Source organism: Peromyscus maniculatus, chromosome 6 (genome assembly GCF_049852395.1).
Source record: "Peromyscus maniculatus bairdii isolate BWxNUB_F1_BW_parent chromosome 6, HU_Pman_BW_mat_3.1, whole genome shotgun sequence".
Taxonomy (NCBI): domain Eukaryota; kingdom Metazoa; phylum Chordata; class Mammalia; order Rodentia; family Cricetidae; genus Peromyscus; species Peromyscus maniculatus.
Genome location: NC_134857.1, coordinates 9311124 through 9334554, shown reverse-complemented (window position 1 = coordinate 9334554; position 23431 = coordinate 9311124). Strand labels below are relative to the sequence as shown.

The 23431-nt window shown below is 39.5% G+C and overlaps 1 protein-coding gene across 4 annotated transcripts in view; it reads right to left on the bottom strand.

The window, feature by feature from the left end:
* The window catches only part of LOC102920155 (EGF-like and EMI domain-containing protein 1), a 708148-nt gene that overhangs the window by 262274 nt on the left and 422443 nt on the right, over nt 1–23431 (bottom strand). For all 4 annotated transcript variants that reach the window (XR_013051998.1, XR_013051999.1, XM_016000520.3 and 1 more), the window contains exon 5: nt 19525–19647. Coding sequence is in view for 2 of the 4 variants with exons in the window: in XM_016000520.3 (XP_015856006.2) it covers nt 19525–19647 (123 nt within the window). In the remaining 2 variants the exon portion in view is untranslated. The remainder of the gene's footprint in view (nt 1–19524; nt 19648–23431) is intronic.

Below are 23431 nucleotides of genomic sequence, written 5' to 3'. Positions count from 1 at the left end.
TAGGAAATACATATGACATTCCAACTCCAATGTGTGGCAAAAATTTCCACATAAATCCTGACAAAGCTTAAAAAAGGATTCTAGACACATAAGAAAGCAGTCAAGCACAACTTCTTGGTAGCTGCCTTTTCTCTGGTGGGCTTTGTTTGTTGGTGGTGAGCAGAGGCACAGCTCTTTTTTCCTTTAAGAGACAGCTTCCTGGCTTCGTGCTAATGGCAAAAATTGGTAGCTCTTTTAAGAGGCCCTACTACCAAACACTTACATGGTGTTTATGAGCAGCCAGCAGCATGCTACTCAGTGGACTTGGAAACTTCCCACAGTTGGGGTGGTAAATATGACTCCCAGAGCTAGTGGTAAATGTGCCTCCACCACCATGAAACTAGCCTTTCAGAGAACCAAGGAAGAGGAGCCAGCACTAGCATGCCATGATCTAAATTACACAGCAGTTTTTTTTTTTTGCTGATACAGACAGAAAAGGTTACAGATATGAAATAAGGACAGATTTAGACCAAAAGAAACCTCTAAACAGGGCATAGTGCATTAAAAAAAATATGTAGGTTTGGGAAAGAAGAGAAAAAGGTTAGAGAAAGTCTTTTAAAAAGGAATAGAGTAATAGAAAAAATATACAAAGCTATATAAAGATGGTAAATACACAGAGAGTCTGGATACTGCATGTTATTGTGTTGTCTTTAAATTTTTTGATTGTTAATGACAAATGATAATTGCTGAGAGTCATTTGATTATGAAAGCTGCTAGAATAAGCCAACATATATTTTAAAAATGTCTTGACTTCAAATTTTAAGTCAGAAGATATGTTACTTTGGGAAAGAGGTTCTGCTTTTATTTCCACAGGAAATGAGAGGCTCTGGATTCATTCTGGGTTAAGAAAAATCCGGTTTGATTGAGAAAGACCATGTGAAAAATCTCTGATGGAAACAGATGGCCCAGATGATCCAACATTTCAGAGCACCTCCATTGAGGTTTCCTCTGAGTTCTGCATCCAGAACATCATCAAGACTGCTGGATGAAATGATCCGGCCTCACAGAATACTCCAGTTAGGACTTGACCATAATCCTGAATTTTCTCAAGGTCCCCCAAAGATTACCAGTGCCCACAATCATCAGGACTACACCCACATTTCTAAAAATAAATTATCAATGTTTGACATTGTTTAATGGGGATTGGTTACAAGTTGTTATGGGTAATGTTCAGGAAAAAAAGCTGAACAAAGGAGAAGAGATTCAGTGATCTTGTTCTGAAAACAAAAAGGGGGATATAGAAATGATAGCATAAAAGAGTAGATTACTGAATCTACTTTAATCCAAAAAACAACTATTAATCTTACATGTTTTACAATGGTATGGATTTTAGTTTATTGGTACAAATTTAAAGCTAATTTTGTTGTATGTATATTTCTAATCTTGTTGAAAATATTATGTTTATGCAACTCATTTAAAAATATAATGTATAATTAAGAAATACAGACTAACAGCTAGTCATCTATAATAGTCAAACTTATAATCATATTAGTTAGGTTTTCTAGGTATACAGAGATATTTTTCAGATAGATAGGTAATCTTCAAACACTGCAAAAGCCTACAGAATATGGCATTTAACATGGTTTAATAACTTAGACTTTTCATGACAGTGAGACACATCTTCTCATGGCAACATCAATGTACTCCAGAGAAGATGATGGGCATCAAAGAAACTCCATTTGGAGTTAGTTTTCTTTACAAAAAAGTTAGCCATATGGACAAAGAAACTGCCCTTGCCTCAATTGCTGACAGTTACTGTCCAAACTGGACAAGCAGGACACACACAAAAAAGGTGACTGCCAAATCTTGCCAAGACAAAGTAAGACAGTCCTTCAAAATTTTCTGCCTTATAGGAAAGTCTGTCAGATATGCTAAGCCTGTAGGTCAAATATGGATTCCCCAACATTGCAGAGAAACCATGCGTTACTGTCCAGACAGCCTGATATCCCTGTCATTAGGTAACATTTCATCCTTCTGGAGTTTTAATGGAGTTGAACACTAGATAGTCATAGTTATAATTTTTCTTAGTTATGATAAAAAAAATTAGAGATAAAACTTTTGGCTCACTAAGATAGGATAGATAATTAAATGTTTTCTCTAATTTTGCCAAATATAAATAGACTGGATATTGTAACTGTAATTCTTACTTGATAACTTTTTGTTGTATATAATTTTACTATGTTAAAGTTAAAACTTCCATTTTTAATTAGACAAAAAAAGGAAATGCTGTGAAATAATTCTCTTGTACAATGTAAAGATTTGCATTCAAACTGGTTTAATTAAATGATGATTGGCCAGTAGCCAGGCAGGAAGTATAGGCAGAGCACCTGAACTAAGGATGATGGGAAGGAGAAGGATGGAGTGAGGAGTTGTGAGCCAGACACAGTGGGAGCAGGAGATTAATGTGCCATGCTGAAAAGGTACAGCCACATGGCAGAGGATAAATGAGGAATATGGATTAACTTAAAATGCAAGAGATAGTTAGTAAGAAGCCTGAGCTATTGGCCAAGCATGTATTATTCATATTCAGCCTCTGAGTTAGTTATTTGAGACCAGACAGAATGGACAAGAAACATGAGAATGACATATGTCCAAAAAGTACTGGCAATCCAAAATGCCCATCAACTGACAATTGGGCAAACAGGAAATGGCACTGCTGTGGGATAATGCTTTTATACACTGGTTTAAAAAAATGCTGATTGACCAGTAGCCAGGCAGGAAGTATAGGCAAGATAAGCAGACAAGGAGAATTCTGGGAAGAGGAAGGCTGAGTCAGGAGATGCCAGCCTGCCGTCCAGGGAGCAGCATGAAATAGCACACAGATAAAGTCATGGAACACATGGCAACATATAGATTAACAGAAATGGGCTGAGCTAAAATGTAAGAGCTAGTCAGTGGTTATCCTGAGGTAATGGCCAAGCAGTTTTAATTAATGTAAGCCTCTGTGTGTTTACTTGAGTCTGAGCAGCTGCAGACTGGGCAGGACACAGGAAAATGTTCAGCTACATGGCATGTCCCTACACAGTAGAAAAACATTTAGGTATAAAAATGAATGAAGTACTATTGCTGGGCATGATGGCACATGACTTTAGTCCCAGCACTCAGAGTTTGAGGCCAGCCTGTTCTACATAGAGATTTCCAAACTAATACTGAGCTCCTGTCACACACACACACACACACACACACACACACACACACACACACACACACAAATGTGCTTATTGTTATATATTACAACAGAGATGAGCTTCATAAAACAAACAAACAAACAAACAAAAAAACCATGCTAAGTGAAAGAAGTTGGCCATTATAAGATAGAGTGGCCAAGAAAAGGGGGAAGTCTTTTGTGACTAAGAATCAAGTTGTAGTTTATTAGAGCCAAAGGAGTGACAGTAATACAAGAGGGTGATCCTAGAAGCTTCTTTATGTGGTGACAAAAATGTTCTAAAGTTGACTGTGGTGAGGGCTGCAGGAATGTGTCGTTATGCTGAAACCATGGAATTGCAAACCTTAAGAGGATGAACAATAAGGACACATGAGTTGTATCTTTATATAGTTTTTTTTTAAGTATCAGAGACCATATTTCACATGTTTTGTGAACCTCCTCATTATACTTCTATTATAATTAGCAAATGTTTTCTAATTACCTGAGAAACCAACTAAAAGAAAGGATATCAGCTTTTCAGCTCAATGTGGTCTATAGAACCACAGCACTACCCCTCCTGGAGCTCAGGTCACCACATGTGCCGCAGCAGAAGCACATTTGAATATGTCCTGTGGGGATATCATATACACTGGACTTCAAGACACGTTGCACTGTGTAAACATGGTGTCTTCTAATTACGCCATACTCCACAGTGCTTTTATACATCTATTCTGCCTTCCCATGTCTTACTTATTCTTTGCTCTGGTTAAATCAACTCACTTTTAATAAGGAGAGCAGTGATGAAATACAATTTGGCTAATTTTCTTAGCTACAGGTTTAATGTGTTTTCCAGTGATCAGTCAGGACTCTAAAATGTGATGATTATTTACAGTCTAAGGAATTGTGTTAGAAATCACCAAATAACTAGCTTAGGCCATCAGTCTCTTAGAATCTGGAGAGTCAGACCTTCTCTAAACATTGATTTAAATGTGGAGTTTCCAGTTTGCTTGTGTTTAACATATTATTGAGAATCAACTTATTTGATCTCTAATGGAATTCAATTTATAACCATCTTTTAACTATAGCCAACAATTTTTGGTGAGTTAGAAAGGGGTCAATTTGAACACGTCGAAAATATTTGAATCTACACAAACAGAGAAAAGACTTTCTATCGAACTCCTATTGGGTATTTGTGTTCTTAGTAAGAATTCTGCAAGAGTTCAAATGTCTCACATGTTCAGCTTGTTGACACTAGAGAACCTTAAAACACTGTGATGGTTTGAAAGAAAATGGCCCCCAAAGGGAGTAACACTACTAGGAGGTATGGTCTTGTTGGAGGAAGTGTGTCATTGTGGACGTGGGCTTTGAGGTCTCATACATGCTAAAGTCATGTCCAGTGAGACAGACTACTTCCTGTGAGTCAAGATGTAGGACTCTTAGCTACTTCTCCAGCACCATGCCTACATGCCACCATGTTGCATCATAATGATAATGAACTAAACCTCTGAAACTGTAAGCCACCACAATTAAATGTTTTTACTTTATAAAAGTTGTTGTAGTCAGGTTGTCTCTTCACAGCAACAGAAACTCTAATACAAGCACAGAATCCTGAGCTTAGTTATAGTACTGGCTACTGATATATGACATGTCTCTTTCAATGATCATTCTTGTTTCTCCCCTCTCCTCACCCTCACATCCTACACAGACAGAAGAACCTGTGACACCTCAATTCCTATCTTCTCCATCCTGACTCTAAATGGGGCCACCAGGACTGAGTGCCAAGCAGAGACCAGCCAAAGGCTAGCATCTCTTCCCTTTCTGGGTGTTTTCTTGGCCAGCAAGAGCCTTCCACATTAAATAGTGACTCTCACATTGCCAGGTGCATTATTCCTGGCACATTAGCAAGGAGTTTTGGAATGAATCAATTGCTTTCCTTAATATATGATGCAGATGAAAGCACCATTCTTTGACTATAGCAATTAATTTACAATCCATTACCCTCAGCACTCTAGCAAACAGTCACAGAAGCCTTTGCGTTGGTACCATGCCAGAGGCCTACTACTCCCTGGGTGTAAATCAGAACAACACTTAAAAAAAAAAAAAAAAACACTCTGCCTTGAATCTCAGGACTCAGGAGGCAGAGTAAGGTGGATCTCTGTGAGTTCGAGGCTAGCCTGGTCTACAGAAGGAGATCTAGGACAGGCACCAAAACTAGAAACCCTGTCTCAAAAAACAAAAACAAACAAACAAACAAACAAAACAAAACAAAAAAGACACTCCAGACTCTTGAGCCTGCTTTTCTTATTTATGCAAAGCACAGTTCTAGCTTGATTTTTGTTGTTGTTGCTGTTGTTTTTCCAAAATAAGCAGCTTCGTTGTTATCTAAGACTGTATGTTGAGGATGACTGGTCTTCAGTAACATAAAATCTAATAACAAACTCACAAGTTAGTTTTAAATGGCTTGTATTCTGATTAGAACTAACACATATGTATTTGTCCTTATTGAGTGAAAATATCTATTTATTTAAAAATTGATAGGAAATTTCCTCCAGCAAGAAAATTAAAAATAATATAGCATGCTTACTTTTTATGGCAGCTGTGGAAAGGAATATGGATTTTACAAGTGAAGGAACCAGATTTCAGTCCTCTGAAAAGATCAGTCTATAACACAGGATAACATTGATCTTCTGGGTTCTATAATCTCAAAAGTATCTGATGGATGCATAAATATTAAGAATAAAGACACAATGCTGCAGTAGAGAAAGTCTTGGAAAGACTCACATAATAGTATGATCTTTCATAATATTAAACTATTTAGCAGAGAACCTGAAATGTTAATAAAACACAGTCTATTGTTCAGAATATAAAACCTACTTAGATAATAAAATGCAAGGATCACTGCACAGTGTTGAGGGGAGGTCTCTTGTTGCTCCTCACCCCAACTCCTCACACAGATCTCTACCATGATTGACTGTCTTTTAAATTCTCACAGCTGGCTGAGGTAGAGGGTTGCTCCTAGGTTTAATTGTATTTGTTTAATTTAATTGAACTATAATTACATTATTTCCCCTCTTATTTCTCTTCTCTCCCACCACCTCCCGCATCTCCACCTTTCAAATTCTTCCATGTCCCCTCACTCCTTCTCAGTTCATGGCTTCTTTTTCTTTATTCTGGGATGTATCTGCAAAAACATACAAATACAATCTGCTGAGTCCATTTAGTGCTGTGTGTATGTATACAATTTCAGGTATTGGACAACAAATTTGGGGGATCATCCTTGGGAAAGAGTAATTTTCCCTACAGTCAAAGTAATTAATTGCTTATACCTCCAAGTTAGTATGTTTATTGTCATTTTTCAGATCTTCTTTAGGCAGCCATACAGTTGAGGTATCGTAGTGTAGCTTTCCTGCCATTTCTAGGAGATACAATCTCACAACTAACTTCCTGGTCCTCTGTCTCCTACATATGAGTGATGCCCCGAGTTACAGTGAATTCTCACTGTCAACTCAATTGAATTTGTAATCACCCAGGAAACACACATCCAGAGGTGTCTTTGATGTAGTTTAGAGAGAAGTTTCAGTTGCTCCAAGGAGGGAAAATACAGGCTGAGTACAGTCGGGTACCATCTCGTGGGCTAGAGTCTGGGACAAGAGAAACCTGAGCGCTGTTGTTCATTTCCCTCCACTTCCTAATTCTGGGTGCATGGCCATCTTCCTCACACCGCGCTGCGCAGCCAGAGCTGCTGTTCCTCCCACATCTGCCCGCTAGGACGGAAAATGGTGGGCAAGGCAAATTCTCCCTTCCTAAGCTGGCTGTGCCAGATGAAGCTACCATGCCCTGTTTAATCCCTGAGAGTGGTGGACAGAAGTCCTCTTTCTCTTCTTTCTCTTATGAATGCCACCCACCGGCCTGTTCCGATGAATCCTGAAGAGTGGGCCAGCTCATAGCTCTCTTTAATATACTATAAGTATTAGCTGAAACTGTCGGGGGTGGGGTGTAGAAATGATCCTTTTGAATTATTAGGAGAAAATTACAGAATTATTTAAACGGAGACTAAAAAGAGATAAAGAGAGTTTTAATTTTCACAGCAAAACTTTAGCTTTGAGCTTTCTGGTATTTTCTTTCTAGTCTGAAAAATATAGATACTAAAGAATACCCCGAGTTTCTACAAAGGCTGCCCTGGCTGTAGCAGTGGCAGTTTTGTTGTTAAGAACCCAGGTGCCTTTTGTTATCCATCAAAAGCAAGGGAGGCAGGAAGCCACATGGTAACAGGTGAATTTCTAAAAGGGAACTTTCCTAAGGATGTGGAAGGAGGGCACTCAGTCCAGGGACTCTAGTTTGTGGCTGCCCCATTCTTTACAGCTCATTTTGATTCAGCATTGGGTGATCTCTTTCTGCTTTCAAGCCCCATGGTACTTCACTTTTGCCTGCCTTGTATTTACTCTGCTCTCTTACACTATGGCTGTTTGTGTACCCATCTTATCTCTTTTATTGAACTGGAAGCCCCCTGGAGAGGGAAAAATACTGCCGGCCATATTTTTTAACCTTCACCAACAAATATTATAGTAGGAAATAAAAGAGAAGAGAACAACAAACATACATTTTCTTGAGCATTTATTATGCACTAGAAAAAAATGTGGCATTATTATTTTGGGAAGGTTCAAGAAGAAATGTATGTTGTCTGTCTGAATTTTGAATTAATTATAACCTAAAATAGCCACATGGAGACAAATGATCAACTTTGATTTTGTTAAACTATGACTTGAGAATAGAATTTATGGGTGAAAATGATTGGACTCCTAGGCAAGCCTTCTGCCTAGCCACAGGTGCAGCTGCGGCATCTCGGTCTTCCCCATGTGAAGTTAGTTCTGCCCAAAGCACACCTCACAGAAGAGTTAACAGCAGCAGTCCATTTCTTCTGATATTCACAAATGCGATTTGCAGATTCCAAAGAGGAAACAAAAGGTGAGCCAATCCTCACAGCCCACTTGCCACAAACCTGCATTTAAGGTAATTTATTCCTCTCCTCAGAAGAAGGGGACTGAGTGTGAGTGGGGATGCAGAAAGAGATCATTAGTGCTCTACTCACAGGCATCTGTCTCTTTGCATGTGGCTATAAAGAGTCAGTAGAAATGCTTTCTCACTGTCACAGTGACTCATCCAATATGCCATTTGATCCCCCAGAATCCGACATGCTAAGTTTTTATAGATGGTTTCATAGATGCTGAAATCTAACCTATACTAAGTTAACAGCCCTAAACTTCACAACTATTAAATGTTAGAGTTTAAATACATACATGAATATGTATTTAACTAAATACATGGGTTCTTGTTCTTTGTTTGACATGATGCACACTGCACAGGGCAGATGTATTTAGGCCATGAGTGAGTGAATAAATGAATGCATGCATTCATGAATAAATGAGAGGAATTTGAAATATGAAATCTTCATGTAATTGTATAACTGTAATAAAACTAAAAAAAATTTAAGCAATCTTTTCCAATGTAACTTATTCTGTTATTGTGAATGTACCAACAAACTTTCAAGAAATATAAACCTTTCATATGCTGTGTACCACAAACAGAGGTATAAGGCTTCCTTCATAAAGGACTAAGAGAAGCAACACATGCAAATAGATGAGTCCTTTATAATATTTTAAGTTGCTTTTATGGTCTCAAAAACAATTGTGTAGCTGAAACTTCATTATATATGCATACATCAATAGCTTTCAGTATTTGATAAAACCTAGTCACTTCTTTTAAGTTGAGATGTACCCAAGAAGGGCATTGTTTCAAAAATAAAAATCACTATAGAAAAGAATTCTAACCATATTTTTCTGAACTAAAAAGATAAAGTCAGGGGCTTATGCTTCTGCAAAGCACAATGTACATCACATGTGAGAAGGCATTCCTAAAGGTGAGGCTGTTATGCAGGTGCCTGTATCCTTGGGGACCCCTAATACTCATCACACTAGTCACCCAGTGAATGTCTACAGAACAGACCAGATGATGGATCAGTCAAGAAGAATGGCAAATAAGGAAAGTTGAACAAGATTCCATTCCCTATTTCTATAAGCAAATGTTCTAGAACTTAGCGAGAGTCAGTGGCTCATTCTGGGGCTTAGTTCTTCTTCTCTGTGGATCAGGGCCCCAGAGCACCACAGCACTGTAGCTACATCACTCTGAGGAACACTCCACCGACCCATACTGCCTGACACCAGAGAGCAAGGAGAAGCTGCACCACCTCTGTCACCACATCCACCACCCAGCAGAATGCTATGACTTTCTCTGTAAATTAGCAGACCTGATAGCAAAAAATATTTAAATTGCAACCTTCTGATACCCAAATGGTTCAACAAGTCACATATTAAATGGTAGCCTCTGCAAAGGTGAAATGGGCACATAGGAAAATAAATAAAAGGTATATTGACTTCACATTTGTATAAATGTTTAACTGCATAAGTTATTATTATTTAATGAATTTATTTTACATCCTGACCCCAGTTTACCCTCCCTCCTCTCCTCGCATTCCCTTCCCCATCTTGCCTCTACCCACCGCAGTCTACTAATCAGATGGGCATCAACAAAGCATGGCATATCAAGTTGCCATAAGCCTAAGCACCTCCCATTGTATTTAGGCTGGGCAAGGCAACCCAACATCAGGACTAGGTTCTCAAGAGCCAGCCAACATATTAGGGACAGCCCTTGCTCTCATTGATAGGAGTGCCACAAACAGACCAAGCCACACAACTGTCACATATATGTAGAGGGCTTAGGTTGACCCTACAATTGCATAAGTTTCATTCATTCGATGAACACTCTTGTAATTCTACTCAGTGTCAGGCACTCTGCATTGGGGATGAAAGGCATAAGACCCAGTCCTTACCTGTATGAACATATGTAATTGTCATGCTCTGTAAGAAGTTCTATACTAGAGCTATGCCCAGCCTCTGCAGGAAAAGAGAGTGTTAATAATGCCTAGAAATAAGATTCAATGGATTAACACTGTCTACCAGGAGTACAGATGTTGGAATAAATTTCTGAATAGAGAATGACTATGAGAGAGTAGGAGGAAATGATACATGTATGAAAGTGGGCATACATAAAAAGGAACCTATAGATTCTTAAAAAATAAGACTTCTAGTAAGAAATATGTTGCAGAAAATGAAAAAGGCTAGCTAGCATTAAGTTAGGCAGAGTCTTAGAAGATGTTGAACAATATCCTTTCCTATCACCAAAAGATCCCATAAGCACCCTGTCCTCTGGTTTCAAAAGATAAATAGTATCTTTGATATTTTTTAAGAGGCTATAGCACAAGTGAAAGACCTATATGACAAGAACTTCAAGCCTTTGAAGAAAGAAATTGAAGAAGATATGGGAAGATGGAAAGATCTCCCATGCCCATGGATCTGTAGGATTAATAAAGTAAAAACAGACATCTTACCAAAAGCAATCTACAGATTCAACAAAATCCCTATCAAAATCCCAACACAATTATTTACAGACCTTGAAGAAACAATACTAAACTTCACATGGAAAAACAAAAGTCTCAGGATAGCTAAAACAATCCTGTACAATGAAAGAGCTTCTAACTTCTGGAGTTATCACCATCCTTGATTTCAAGCTCTATTACAGAGCTATAGTAATAAAAACCACATGGTATTGGAATAAAAACAGACAGGTGGACAAATAGAATCAAATTGAAGACCTAGATGTAAATCCACACACTTATGGATACCTGATTTTTAATAAAGAAGCCAGAAATATACAGTAGGAAAAAAAGCATCTTCAACAAATGTTACTGGTCTAACTGGATGTCAGCATGTAGAAAAATACAAGTAGATTCATATCTATCACTCTGCACATAACTCAACCCAACTTTATTAAAGACCTCAAAAATAAAATCAGACACACTGAACCTGATAGAAGAGAAACTGTGGAATAGCCTTGAACACATTGGCACAGGAAACAACTTACTGGATAGAACATTGATCATGTAGGCACTCAGACAGACAGTAAATGAGAGCTCAGGAAACTGAAAATTTTCTGTAAGACAAAGAATCCTACCAACAGGACAGAACAGCAAACTACAGAGTGAAATAAAATCTTCACCAACCCCACATCTGACATAAGGTTAATATCCAAAATATATAAAGAACTCAAGAAACTAGACATCAACAACCAAACAATACAATTAAAAAGTGGGGTACAGATCTAAATAGGGAATTCTCAACAGAAGAATCTCAAATGGCCAAGAAACAAAGAAATGTTCAACATTCTTAGCCATCAGGGAAGTGCAAATCAAAACAACTCTGAGATTCCATCTTACACTCAGAACGGCTAAGATAAAATATACGAGTGACAGCTCATGCTGGCAAGGATGTGGAGTATGAGGAACACTCCTCCACTGCTAATAGGAGTGCAAACTTGTACGGCCACTTTAGAAAGCAATATGGCAGCTTCTCAGAAAATTGGGAGTCAACCTACCTCAAGACCCAGCTATACCACTCTTGGGCACATACCCAAAGGACACTCCATCCTACTACAAGGACAGTTGCTCAACTATGTTTATAGTAGCTTTATTCATAATAGCCAGAAACTGGAAACAAACCTAGATGTCCTTCAACAGAGTAATGGATAAAGAAAATGTGGTACATTTACACAACGGAATTTTCAGGCAAATGGATGGAAGCAGAAAAAAAAACAAAACAAACAAACAAACAAACAAACAAAAAACACCCTGAGTGAAGTGACCCAGGAAGATAAACATGGTATGTACTTATGGTGATATTTTATTTGTGCTGAAATGTGATTTTATTTGTATGTTAATAAATAAAGTTGCCTGGGGGTCAGAGCTAGTAGCAAGCCATAGCAGAAGTCTGGCAGTGGTAGCACACGCCCTTAATCCGATCACATGGCAGGCAGAATCTGTGTGTTCAAGGACATAGCCAGCTTGGAGACACACGCCTTTAATCTCAATACCAACCATAGAGACTTGGAGGTCTGTATAGACAGGCAGGCAGTAACGAGGAGGTCGTGTGGTTGGGTTTACAACCAATGAGAAGGCAGAACAGAAAGTCAATAAAAAGACAGACACACAGGAAGTAGATCTCTTTCTCAAGGGAAGGGCGGCAATGGGTAATAAGAAGGCGGTTTTAGTCTTAGCTCTTGGTTATTGCTCTAACCTCTTGGGCTTTTAACTCTGCATTTGGCTCTGTGTTTCTTATTTAATAAGACCATTACATCCACAGGTACTTGCTTATAAGTGGATATTAGCTGTAAAGTAAAGGATAATCATGCTACAATCCACAGACCCAGAGAGGATAAGTAACAAGGAGGGCTCAAGGGGGGACACATGAATGTCCCTGGAAAGTGGAAATAGAATAGATATCTTAGATAGACTGGGTGTGGGTGGGGATGGGAAGAGGAGGGATTATGTTGGGAGTGGGGAGGGAGGATGGAGGAGGAGTACTGGGAGATACAACTGGAATTGGGGAGTATCTCAGGGGGACAAGCTAGAAACCCAGTGCAATGGAAACTCTCTGAAATCTACAAGGGTGACCCTAGCAAAGACTCATGGCAATGGGGGATAATGAGCCTGAATGGACCATCTCCTGTAACCAGTCAAGACATCCAATTAAGAGATTAGGACACCAACCAGCCACAAAACCTTAGACCTACAATTTGTCCTGACTGAAAGATGTGCTGAGGTAAAGGTGGTGCAGAAAAATTGTGTGAGTGGACAACCAATGACTGGTCCAGCTTCAGGCCCATACCACAAGAGGGAGCCCACTACTGTCACTACCTGGAGGGCTAGGAACCAGAGGTTGAATAGCTCAGTGACCTAAGATAGAAACAAATACAACTGGAGAAAAAAAATGTCAATGAAGCCTAATGATATTCTCCTATACTCAAAGACTGGAGCCTAGCATAATGGTAATCAGAGAGGCTTCATCCAGCAACTGATGGCAACAGATGCAGAAACCTGCCACTAAACATTAAATGGAGCTTGGGGAATCCCATGGAAGAGGGGAAGGAAGGATTGTAGGAGCCAGAGGTGTCAAGGACACCACAAGAAAACCCACAGAATTAGCTACCTGGGCTCACAGGGGTTCATGAAGACTGAACTGACAACCAGGAAGCCTGCAAGGGACTAACCTAGGTCCTCTGCATATATGTTACAGTTGTGTAGCTTGGTGTTCTTGTGGGACTCCTAACAGTGGGAGCAGGGGGTGCCTCTGACTCTGCTGACTGATTTGGGAACACTTTTCCTCCTACTGGGTTGCTTCACCCAACCTTAATAGGAGGGGATGTGCCTAGTCATATTGCAACTTGATATGCCAAGTTTGGTTGGTGTCCTTGCGAGGCCTGCCAGGTTCTCAAGTGTCTACAGCAGTGGTTTCAACCCGTTGGTCATGACCCTCATGGCACTTTCACAGGGGTTGCCTAAAACATTGGAAAAGACAGATATTGACATTACAATTCATAACAGTAGCAAAATTACAGTTACAAAGTAACAATGAAAAAATTGTATGGTTGGGGGTCATCGCAGCATGACTGTATGAAAGAGTCAAAGCATTAGGAAGGTTGAGAACCACTGGTCTGTAGAGAACAGTGTACTTTGATACAAAGAACAAGCGAGAAGTAAAAACAACCAGCCTACTGTACTCAGATATGGGTGAACACCTCACCAAAGCATTAGAAAATTAAACTTAGTAACAAACGGTAAATGCAGTTTCCAGAATGTGAAGACATTTGCATATCTGGAGATTTAGAAATATTACAGCCCAGAGGAATAAATAAAAGAAGAAAATGTGCATGTCTTTTCAATAGGCTTACATGTATATGTCTACATATTAATAACCCACAGGAGCCAGTGGCAGGCAGGTCTTCCCTTGTTTTCTCTGTTGATCTATACCTGCAAGAAGCTAACCACTGGTACTGTGAATCAGAAAATCAGCCTGATGTTCACATTTTTTTTTTTCTGAATAAGCAGTAGCAATGCAGTGTGTCCCTCACAGGGTGTTTTCTATGGGCCCATGAGATGACTGAGAGGGAAAACATACTTGCTACACAAGCTGCATGGCAGGAGTTTGATCCTTGGAGACCACATAAAGGGAGGAGGAGAGAACCAACTCCAGAAGGTGTACTCCAAACCCCACATGCCTGTTATAGTGTGAACACACTCACACCCATCCACACTCACTCACTCCCAATTACCCACTCTCACCCACACTCACATGCACACTCATTCTCCCTCTCTCTCTCTCACACACATACACACATGCACACATGAAAAGAGTAATTTTAGAGCATTTTTGCACAAATTTATAGATCTTTAGAGGAACAGTTATAGGGTACGTTGTCTGACAAAGCCACTTTTACAAATGCTTCAGTATCACTGGGGGTACTCTCTAGATTTTGTTACAACAAATCTAGTTTTACAATAACACAATAAATACCCTCTATAATGCTGTTGTATATTTTAAAAAGCATCTTAAATAAGTGAATTAAGCAACGGCCTTAAAGGACTGCTCAAGTCTATGGCTGCAGCATCTCACACAAGGCTCTTCGAAACCACCAGACCTTTTATCCAGACCGCCAGTGAGGAGACTCTAGTGACTCATTAGTAACCTATAGTGACTTTAAACTGTTCCCAGACTTCCAAATCTCTTCTCTCACTTTTTTATTTTTTACATTTTCTAATTTTTATTAATTAATTAATTTCTCTTATATCCTAACCACAGCCTCCCCTCCCTCCTCTCCTGTCACTCTGATCCCTCCCCAAGCCATCCTTCCTCAGTATTTGCTCAGAAAGGGGCAGGCCTCCCATGAGTATCCGAAAAGCATGGCACATCAAGCAGCCATCAGAGCAAGCACCTCCCCCTGTATTCAGGCTGGGCAAGGCAATCAGCACGAGGAACAGGTTCCCAAGAGACAGCCAAATCACCAGGGACAGTCCTGCTCCCATTGCCAGGAATCCCACAAAAAGACCAAGCTATACAACTGTCACACATATGCAGAGGGCCTAGGTTGGTCCCATGCAGGCTCCCTGGTTATACCCTTGGACACATTGGCACAGGAGACAACTTCCTGAATAGAACACCAGTAGTACTGACACTAAGATCAACAATTAATAAATGGGACCTCATGAAACTGAAAAGCTTCTGTAAGGCAAAGGACACTGTCAATAGGACAAAACAGCAGCTTACAGAATGGGAAAAGATCTTCACCGACCCTACATCCAATAGAGGGATTATCTCTAAAACATATAAAGAAGTCAAGAAACTAGATCCAAAAAGAAAAATCCAATTAAAAAATGGGGTACTGACCTAAACAGAGAATTGTTTTTTATTTTATTTTATTTTTTTTAAATTTTATTTTACAATACTATTCAGTTCTACATAATAGCCACAGATTCCCTTGTTCTCTCCCTTCCTGCCCCCTCCCTTTCCCCCCAGCCCACCCCCCATTCCCACCTCCTCCAGATCAAGGTCTCCCCCGAGGATTGGGATCAACCTGACAGAGAATTCTTAACAGAAGAATTTCAAATGTCAGAGAAACACTTAAAAAAATGTTCATCATCCTTAGCCATTAGGGAAATGGAAATCAAAATGACCCTGAGATTCCATCTTATACCTGTCAGAATGGCTAAGATAAAAACACAAGTGACAGCTCATGCTGGAGAGGATGTGGAACAAGGGGAACACTCTTCCATTGCTCGTGGGAGTGCAAACTTATACAGTCACTTTGAAAATCAATATGGCATTTTTCTCAGAAAATTGGGAATCAGTCGCCCCCAAGACCCAGCTATACCACTCTTCAGCATATACCCAAAGAATGCTCAATCATACCACAAGGACACTTGCTCAACTATGTTCATAGCAGCTCTATTCAAAATATCCAGAACGTGGAAACAACCTAGATGCCCCTCAACTGAGGAATGGATAAAGAAAATGTAGTGCATTTATACAATGAAATATTATTCAACTGTTAAAAATAATATCATGAATTTTTCAGGCAAATGGATAGAACTAGAAAAAGTCATCCTAAATGAGATAACCCAGACCCAGAAAGACAAACAAAGTATGTATTCATCCATAAGTGGATATTAGCTTTAAAGTAAAGCATAACCATGCTACAATCCACAGCCCTAAAGAAACTAGGTAAGCTAGGTAACAAGGAGGGCTCAAGGACGGATGCATGGATCTTCCTGGGAAGGGGACATAGAGGTGATTTCCTGGGTGGACTGGGGTGAGTGGAGATGAGTACTTGAGGGATTAGGTTGTGGGGTGGGCAGAGGGAGAGAGTATAGAGAAAGACGACTGGAAAGAGGGACTTTATGGAGTCGGCGTCTGGCACAAGCCTGATGCAAGGGAAACTTCCACTAGTCTACAAGGACAGCCCCAGCTAGGACTCCTGACACCAGTGGATACATAGCCTGAATTGGTAATCCCCTGTCATCAGATTGGTGACTACCTCGGTTGTCAGTAGAGAGCCTTCATTCAGTGACTGATGGAAGCAGATTCAGAGACCCAAGACCAAACACTGGGCCGAACTCAGGGAGTCCTGCTGAGGAGAGGGAGAGGGAATTGTAGGAGCCAGAAAGTCAGGGATATTGGAAGAAAATTTTCTCTCACTTTTAACTTAACTATTGTGAATCAAAGGTCTTGATTAATATGTAGATAATGTGGATGTTATGGAATCTTGAAGTCCAAAGTCAGATTATCCTGGGACATCTTTTGCCCAGCTTAATAAGCATCTATTACCCTTCTCTGTATGTGACCTATCCTCTTTTTTATTGTTAGGTAAATCCTTTGGAATCTACAAACAGACACCTAGGTCCCACAAACCAAAAAGTTAAGTATGCCATTTAGTAGCACCCAAGGCCTATAGCAAAGATTTCCCCAGATTTTGTGTCCTGCTTACCAGATATTTCCACCAATGCATTAACAAAAGTGTCTTGATTTATAATTTCTTTTCCTGTCAATACAAAATCTCATGGAGCTGTTTGCATATTTAAACATGAAACACGGGCTGAGTTAAGTCAGTGTTTCTGGGCCAGGGCCATGGTCACTCATATTTGGCTCCAGAATAAATTGTCTCTTACTTCCTTTGAGGTAGGAGTTGTGTATTTACATCAACACTACATATATGAACAAGTTTCAGTTATCACGTGGTCAGCACCTGAGCCAGCAGCATGACTAGGGCAGCATGCGCTTCTCTACCAGTCACTCCTGGAAGTGAAAACAAGGGGTGCCAAGGTGAACGAGACTGCAGGTGGGGCAGTCTTTGTGGGAGAGGTGCTTCCTTCCACATCCTCGGTTCTGGGTCCAGGTAAGGAGCAAAGCAGCACTACCCTGTGATGCCCCTGTAGAGTCTCCTCAATGCAGCTTTAGTCCTACACGGTTTCTCCAAAGCTACCACAGTTCAATGCAGCCAGAGAAAACACTTCACTAAATAGTTTAGTGTTTGTGGAACAACTTTAGTCAAGATATAAGACGAAATACAAAATACAAGACAACGGATGAAAGTGAACTATGAGGTATACAGTCTAACCCACGGTTAGCCTAACAACTCTAACAACTGCTATAAAATGCCAATAGAATTTTTTGTTTGTTTGTTTGTTTTGGTTTTTTGTTTTTTTTTTGGTTTTTCGAGACAGGGTTTCTCTATGTAGCTTTGCGCCTTTCTGGAACTCACTTGGTAGCCCAGGCTGGCCTCGAACTCACAAAGATCCACCTGCCTCTGCCTCCTGAGTGCTGAGATTAAAGGCGTGTGCCTGGCTAGAATTGTTATATGTAACATCAGCTACTAGTTGGGCTAGGTATGTTAAATGTTTCTATGATAATGAAATTGATGACTGTGACAATCTTCAACAAAAGGACAACCCACGGGTCAGGATGGGGAAAGGTCACAGCTAGCAACATCACTGTACAGTCTGTGTTGCCATCAGTGGCCATTCTCTCTCTCTCTTTTAACTTGTGGACACTCTGATGTTGAATCCATACTGGAGTACTACTGTCAACCACACCCAAAGTTAGAAATTACCACAAGAAAGTGAATGAATGAATGGAGAAGACTCTTTGCCAATTGAGGAATCCCTACCACACCCATTACCTCAGTCCAGGGCACCTTCACCAGGAATGTCTTTTATTTATTCTCTTTACCTCTCTATTTACATATGTCTCACTATGAACACTGCCCATGGAGTGATATTTCAAAGAATCAATGTCCACAACACAACTAGAATACTTTCTTTCTTACTTATCGTGCTCCTAAACAAACAAATCAGTAGACAATGACACCTGAATATAAAATGATCAGGTATTATAGTAGAATGAATGGGGAAAACGCCAGAAAAGACAACCATGGGGAGTAGCACACATGATCCTTCCAGGCTAGAGCCCCTGCCCAGTCCTCTGAGTGAGAAGCTCTTTCTACCTGCTTCCTTCTCCCAAAGTGAGCATCCAGTAACTGAACATAAGCACAGTGCACAGCTATCCTGAGCCTAAGCTGTGGCAGCCTCTATGCTAAGTGTTTTGAATGCATTGTCATATTTAGGTCTTAAAGCAACATTGCTGGTGGTTTCCGGAGCTAGCATTATCCTAAACTTTACAGATGGCAATCTCAGAGAGATAAGTAACTTTCCAAGGTTACACAATTGGATCACAGCTGAGAGTAAAACACACATCTCTTTGTTTCTAGTGCATTTAACCCCACTTAAGAATTCCCAAGCACATTGTTTTGTAAGATCTGAGCACACATTTCCATCTTTTCCTCTAATCAATGAGTTCCTTCAGGGAAGAATTTATTGCTCATTAATTTTACATCTCTAAGGCATAGAATAATACCTAATAGAGAACAGAAACTCAATGACTATCAAGTAAATAAGATGACGAATTTAAAAAATAAAAGATAAAAGAAATTAATTTGAAAAAAATTGTTAAACTAAGAGCAAAAGCTCATTGGATACAAGGATGCTGTCCCCATGTAAACTTTGTGCACCTCACTTCTATTTTAGCAACATGACTCTTTTTTGAGAAGCTCCACTTTTTACTATAGAAATAAAGTACCCCAAGACCTAAATGAATGATTGAAATTCTATTATCAGAACATAGTACAAACACCACCAGCATATAATCACATGTTGCCTATAATAAGCTACTTGAAGTTTTCTAGTGGGTTTCAATTTTGCAGTCTAGACACAAGAAGAAGATATGCTATTGGCAATATTTAACACAAGTGCTTCAACTGGCTTGGATGGAAAGCAACCCCTCTCTTTGAATTATATAGATATTCTGTTTCCTTCTCAGTAAGCAGACAGTCTCCACTGGTACCTTCACATCCTCTGCCATCTTCCTCCAGCTTTTGGCCAGCTTGACATCTGCAGAAATAACTGCCAATCGTATTGCAGCACTGGTCTTGACAGCCCCCATTGTCAACAGCACATTCGTTTATATCTGCAATTGGATAGTTGTATAGAATCAGTCTCTTCAAAGTAAACACACAGAAAGAAACTTCAATGCCTCTCCTAAAATCGATCCACCAATTTGACATTCCTTCCTCTACAGATTTAAAGGAGAAAAGAAAAGAGCATCTCATTTTATTTTATTATTTTGTGTCTGTGTGCGTATGTGCATGGGTATGTATGTGACCGCAAGCGTGCACATGGCACAGCATGCAGATGGAGCTCAGAGGACGACTACAGGTGTCCCCACCTTCACACCTATTCGAGACAGCTTCTTTCTGTTGTATGCTATGGTAGTTGGCCTATGTGTTTGAGACCTCCCTTTTCTGTCACATCTTGTCACAGAAGCACTGGAATTGCAGCTGTGCAGCTGTGCCCAGCTGTGCATGGGTGTTCAACCTCAGGCTCTCAAGCTTGTGCAGCAAGAGCTTTACCTAGTGAGCCTCAGCCCCAGCATCTCACTTTAACCAGAGCAAATGTGCCATAGAGAAATAGCCAAGTCATAATCTTTAATATGTGAAGTACTATTTTTAAATAGTTGAATAAGGAGGTTTTAGCATTGTAGATTTGGAGAGTTCATAGGACAGATAGAGAAATTTCCTACCAGTCAGCAATTCAAAATTAGATCCAGAATAGAGAGAAATTACAATAGTGTTCTGTAGTATCCAGCAGGGGTTGAGGACTAAACAGAGCTATGGCTTGGTTGTGCCTACTTCTACACCCATGGCTAAAAGTTATCTTTAGTTATAGAACTCAAATTTAAGCATTCCTCTTATCCAATATGGGACATATTCTAACCCATTTTCAGACTTGATAGTGGCCTGCCAGCCAATGGTACTACACATCCGTTCAATTCAGCATGTTTAGTATATGCAGAGTAGTGATTGTGGTAGGTTCTTGCTCAGTAAGATGAATGTGGATAGGAGAAAGCAGAGCATGAGGGAGCAAGGTACGGAAGGATGGGAGCTTTGGAGAAACAAAGAGAAGAGAAGACAGGGGAGACTGACCAGTGAGGAATAGCAGAAGCCAAGTAGAAACAGAGAAGGAGGAGCTGTGTGTCCAACCTGAGTAACTGTGGGAGCATGGAGTAATGGCTGCGGCAGGAATGAGGAGGCAACTGACAGGGAATCTTGATTGGACTTTACTAATTGCGTCCATCTCTGGAGATACTACCTTTGAAAGCACCTTTGCTTGTCTTTAAACTATTCAAAGAAGTGTGTCATGCATACAGAAAAGAATCCAATCTTCAAATATATTTTTTGAGTTTGCAAAAATAAAGTACACAGGTGCCATTTTTTAACTTGTGGGGATCCAATCTGAGGGCTGTGTGTGCCAGGCTATGCTCTGGCGCTGAGCCTATCCACAGACTAGCAACACAAGCTTACTATGGGATCAAGTATGACGATTGTTCAAGAAGCACTCTATGTAGCTGAAGGTCACAGCTGCTTTGACCTTGAGGCACCACATGTCAACTTCGATTTTTTTGTGTGATGTGTCCAGACAAACTTGGACTGTACATTTTTGTGTGTTTATGTCTGCCTTCTTTCATTAATCATCCATTTATAGACACATCCATGTGCCACATGAACTTGTGGTTCATTCATTCTCGCTCCTGTATAATATTGTATTCTATGGATTTATTGAATATGTATCTATCCATTTCACAGATAAAGCACAATTGATCACTTTCTCGGTTTTAATGACTGTGAAGAATGTTGACATGAGTATTCTCATATAAGCAAGCCTTCAATGGATTTACGCATGTATTTGCACTGGATGATACATCTCAACTGGAATCACAGGACCAAAGAGTCTGACATGTTCTACTTTAGTAGTTATAACCAAGCAGTCTCCCAAAGAGATTAATCTAATTTATACTCCCACCAGCTGTGCATTGGGGACCAGATGCCACTAATTCCTTCCAGTATTTGGGACATCCTGTTTCTGTTTCAGGTCCTCTGGAGATTTTATAATAGCATCATGTTGTGACTTAATTTGCATTTTACTGGTTATTAATTAGGTTAAGCACATTTTCGTGTTATTGGCCATTTGGGCGACATTTGTTGAAAAGTTTCTTCAAACAGTCTGTCAATTTTGTTTAACTCTTAAAATATTGGTTATTGTACTTATTGGTCTTGGGGTATAATCTCAAACAAAAGAGATATTTGTAATCAACTTTGCCTCCCTTTGGGTCTTGAAAGGATGATTTTTATCATGCACATCATACGAATGGAAACAAATCTATATTTCTATCAGTCTATCTATAAAGATTTATCTGATATGATTAAGAATGTTCTCATTTTGTATATTTGATTCATAAACAAGTGGTAATTCTTACCACTACTGAATATACACAGAAAATTATTTGGTTTTCTTATTAATTCTATAAGGTTATAAATGACACTGACTGTTTTTTTGCATCTCTAAAATCATTCTTACCAAGAAATTGTGCCCTTTTAATATATTTCTGGATTCACTAGGATTTTTTAAATGATTTTGGTGGTTATATCCATAATATGAATGGTATTTTTTCTTTCTCTTCTAGTCCCCCACAGTTTTTGTAACACCAGGTTCTTGGTCTCACCTTTCATGGGAACAAAAGCAAGCTGAAGCAATTTCTTTTTTCTATTGTCCAAATAGTTTGGTTTCATTTCTTACTTCAACGTTTAAGTTCCTTTATTATGCCACTTGCAGCATGTGGCTCTATTTGTATATTTTGTGTCTCTATGTATGTACTATGTTGTGTGTGTAATGACTTATGAGCTTATTTCTTACATACAAAAATAGTCAATTACATAGCTAAATGCATTGGGGTAAATTGTGTCACTCAAGGAATTTTTTTCTCTTTCATATAAATTTCTGAATATACTGCTGTTAAGTTTTTTTTTCAGTATTTCCATACTTTTATGGAACATGCCCAGTCTATATTTAGGTCTCCATTCAAGGTTTTTCTCAATATTTCCATACTTCTATGGAACGTGCCCAATCTGTGCTTAGGTCTCCATTCTTGTTCTCAGAATTCATTCTGAAGAAGGAATACTGAGTAATGTGTTTGTGTTAGGTTATAAATTTTCTTCTTTATTTTTACAAGGATTATTTTAAATTCCCTTACATGTTTCAGTTGTCTATCATCTGTTTATAATTTATCCTCTACCATCTATCATTCATCTATCTATCTATCTATCTATCTATCTATCTATCTATCTATCTATCTATCTATCTATCTATCTATCATCTATGTAAGTTAAGTATATATTAATGTATCTGTCATTTGTCCATCATATTCTATACCTCTGTCTTAGTCACTGTTCTGTTGCTGTGAAGATACCCATGACCAAGCAACTCTTATTTAAAAAACAAAAAACATTTAATTGGGAACTTGCTTACAGCTTCAGAGGCTTTTCCTTTATCATCATAGCAGGGATCATGGCAGCACATGTTTCTGGAGCAAAGTTGAGTGCTACATTCTGACCAATAGGGAGCAGACAAAAGCGATACTGGGCATGGTGTGGACCTTGGGAACCTAGGAGCCCACTTTCAGGGACACACCTCCAACAAGACCACACCTAATCCTTACTAGACAGCTCATCAACTGGGCACAAGTGTTAGCTTATTCTCATTCCAACCACCTCACCACCCATTCAGCATCTGCATCCCAGCTGTTTGCCACCTGTCCTGTGTTTTCCAAAACAAAGGTCTAGGCGCTGTTCACTCTTCAGCATTGCTCATTGTCTTCTCCCTTAATTCTCTTGTCCTTTGTCACTGCTTTCCTCCTG